Source organism: Mytilus trossulus, chromosome 3 (assembly GCF_036588685.1).
Source record: "Mytilus trossulus isolate FHL-02 chromosome 3, PNRI_Mtr1.1.1.hap1, whole genome shotgun sequence".
NCBI lineage: Eukaryota > Metazoa > Mollusca > Bivalvia > Mytilida > Mytilidae > Mytilus > Mytilus trossulus.
Window position 1 is genome coordinate 15,976,090 of NC_086375.1, and position 3,831 is coordinate 15,979,920.

Genomic DNA, 3,831 nt, shown 5'->3' on the forward strand with positions numbered 1-3,831 from the left:
GATTGGTAGTAATGCTCAAATGTCTTGATCCGATACGCTTTTGATAATGTCTGGACCACCAAAAAGAAACGTGAACATTATACGGTGCCGATAACAATAAAGCGACGTCATTGATACACCAATGACAACACGTTATCGAAGATTCATCGTTGATACATAGAGGCTGGATATTTTGTAAGAAGTCGAAAGATCTAATCGATTAAAGATTTAAAGAGTGATAGAAAAGTTTGGTGAGTAGTTTGGCTTCTCATTTTCTTCCTATGTCATAGTCATTTAAGGGGAAATGTCTGAAAAGTGAATTTAATACGTTAATTCAATGAAAGTAACACTCGTCTGAACAAGACCAAATGGTATTATAATTTTAAATTCAGATAAACATAATTTGTCAGTTTCCATCTAAGAACGACAATGTTTCATTAAGAAAGGCTATAACAATGGAAATGGGAGAATTGAAAATGAAAAATATATATTCATTTTACCTTCTTCTTGCAATATACTAGTAGCACCACAATTATTTAAACATACTTGGCTTTCAAATTTTGAGTTAAGAGCGTTTCGGACGCATCACATTTATAAAGTGTTCAACAGCGCTATATTTCATAACATACGTTTAAAAATGTTGGTTGATAAACATTCTTTGATTAAAGATTTGTTTGGATTAATTCTTTGTCAGCAATGACGGGAAACAGCGGCTTTCAACAATGAGAAAATTGAGAAAAGCATATAAATTCTTTTTTTGATAATTTGTGTACGTTTATGATTAAGAACATTTTTCATAAATGAATTATTATATCATATTCTTTTTTTTTTAATTGGTAGGAGAGAATACAGGTTTTCTATGAGAAGCTATCATGCTGTGTGATTCAAAGATTATAACTGGTTGGGAAGGATGGACAGGTTTCGGGGTAAACAAGAAAACAACAGCTAACATTGAAGACCTAACAACCATAGCAGGTAATTATCTACAATTATAGAACTCAAGGAATTCAGACTTCGGAACTTTTTAGTTTTAACTTAAAGAAAAATACGAAGCAAAACTCAACTGGTATAATAGAAATAACTGACAAACTTACGAATTTGAAAACGTTAAGGAAGTACTAAGTCAGATGTTCATGACTCCTTGGCTTCCCCCCCTACGGTACAGGGTAAATTATTTGGCCCAATAACACCAACTATTTTTTTTTCTTTTCATATAAGACTTCATTAAGTCAAAAAAAGACTGTAAGTAATTTCCAAAATTTTAGATTCAGGATTTCTTTTCTTTCCATTTAAAACTCAAATAAACAAATGCGAATATAATGTAAAAGTCCGAGGCAGCCTTTTTCCCTACAATTTCTAAAAAAAATTGAAAAGGAGCTCCATATCCTATCAATATCTTTGAGCTGATTTTGTTCCTTAACAAATGATCTTCTGACTATTAGTTTCAAATCTAAATACAACATTTTTTTAAAGTTTCACCCATGGATGCAAGAACATCTTTAATATCTGCCAATTAACTTTAAAAATTCTAGAAATGTCTTCCATTTGCATGCATATAATAGTGACTTAATCTGTCAAAATAAAGAAATGACCATTCGGATACTCACATGCAAGACGGCACTCATATTATAAAACTCGCAGCTTGTTGTAGATGTTAAACTAATGTGTCAAAAACTAGTACTAGATGCTACAACACTACAACTGACTTTGCTTGATATTTTCGAAGGTACAGCGTCAGCGTCTGGTGGGAACCAAGCAGATTGCGTAGTAATCAGAAACTCTGTGGGGAACATCATCGGATACATTAAGAAGGTACATTGGACATCAAAAGACAATGCTGACGTTTTGTTTAACTTGATATATATATATACTATATGTCTTTATTATATATCTCGCTTTCTGATTGTGTAGTGACTATCTATAATACTTGTCTTTAGAACACATCTGGCTTTCTATTTTTTTAGTGGTTTTCTCAAGTATCTGTCGTTTCTGTAATATCGCTCGCTAATTTCTTTATTCGATTCTTTTAATTTATTCTAAAGACCCGATTACTTTCTTTTACAATTTTATCAAAGTTCAACTATAAGATATAGAATGTTGGCTACTACGTACAAGTATCATTACACTGAATTTCTAGTATAGTATAGAAAGTCGCTGAATAACACGAGGATTCTGTCCCTTATCTATTTTCCCTACAATCGTTATCTGGTTTGTGAGTGTGTTTTTTTTTTTTACATATTACTGACCATAGTTGCATCTTAATTTAGACACTTGTCAAAATAAAGAACGAACTAGCTTTTATGTGACCGAGCTTTTCAAACAATACATTAAAATAAACTTTTAGAATGAGATCAATCATGAGTTTGACACCGAGAAGACAGAAGAACAGAGGAAAAGAGATAAAATGGAGAAAGCAATGGATAGAGAAACAGAAAAAAACGAAAATAAGCTTGTCAGAGGATTTGAGAAAGTTGTTGCTGGAAAGATGAAGCAACATGCCAAAGACATACAAAAGAGAATCGCAGAACTGAAAAAGGAACTCAAAGAACACGAAAAGAAACTAGAATTAGATATCAGTAAACGACAGAGAAAACTAGAGATTGATATCAAAGAGAGCAAACAATTCGAGAAAGGTAAATGGGGAAAAAGTTACTTCAGAACATACAATTTTTAAAAGAATACGGTCATGAAATGTCTGTATCAAATCAGAAAAATTACAGTTCTGTTCCTTTTGTTTGATGAGTTTGAGCTTTTTGATTTAGCCATTTGATAAGAGAATTTCAGTTTGAATTTTCGTTGAAGTTCGGTATTTTTGTTATTTTATTTTTATTGTCATACTATGTGTTTTGCAAAACTTGTCAAATGTCAACTTTTCTTAAGCTGGACAGACTATGATATGGATGGCTTTGGATTATTATGAACCCTCCAGCTAGAATTGTGACGGATGGAAATCAGACTTCGTTCTTACCAACTTCGTTATATCTGTTTGCTAATGTTTCGCCTAATCATTTGATTATATAGCTCAACAATTTTATACGGAGACATTTTGTTTTAGATGTTTTGACCATCTAGAAACACGTGTATAATGCAAAATGACTAGTCTGAGCTATTTTCACATTTTAGAATTGAAGAAAAGAGAAACAAAGAAAGATGGACTTCAACAAGTAAGTAATAAGAAATAAAATTCATAAGCAAATCAAATTAAAGGTTGGGTCCTTTTTCCACCTTCTCCAATTTATTAGAAGGAATGTCGAAAAGTTATCATTCAGTGACCTCATTTGTTGTTATCACTGCCCAAGACCAAACGGTTATACCGTCCACCTTTTTAATTAATTGGAAGGAATGTCGTAAAGTTATCATGCAGCGAACTATTTTTTTCTCACAGCAGCTTTTTGTGCACATGCTATTTACCATTTTTGTAAAGTTTGAGAAAGATTGGAGCATTTTAAAAATTTTGAAAATTTTCACATTTTACCCGTTTCCATGGCAACGGAAGCCATCTTGACCATTCCAAAGTGAGAGGGACAACTTCACATGGTGGTCAACATTATACCATAGTTCCGTCAATTTTGGTCCTTTCTATTCCAAGAAGTGCTCCGGACAAAAATAGTGGAAGAAAAATAATAATAAAAAAAAAAGAAAAAAAAGAAACGTAGAATAACAATATGTCACCCCAACTCCGTTGAGGGTGCCATAATTATAATGACATTATTTGTAAGTAAAGGTTATTTTCATTAATAAGAAAAAAAAATTATCTTCTTCTGTAAAAATGTCTAACATCACCAATAACTTATCCCCTTTTTGTCCATTGCCTTAAAGTCACTGAAGAGTATCATCCAAGACCAAAAGTAG

At 32.2% G+C, this 3,831-nt stretch overlaps 1 protein-coding gene across 1 annotated transcript; it reads left to right on the top strand.

The window, feature by feature from the left end:
- Positions 1–818: 818 nt before the first annotated feature.
- On the top strand, positions 819–3,161 carry LOC134710461 (uncharacterized). The gene is made up of 4 exons (XM_063570825.1): positions 819–954; positions 1,706–1,791; positions 2,324–2,612; positions 3,103–3,161. Exons 1-4 carry the CDS (start codon positions 852–854, stop codon positions 3,159–3,161), a joined length of 537 nt encoding a protein of 178 aa, XP_063426895.1. The 5' UTR covers positions 819–851.
- Positions 3,162–3,831: the final 670 nt, after the last annotated feature.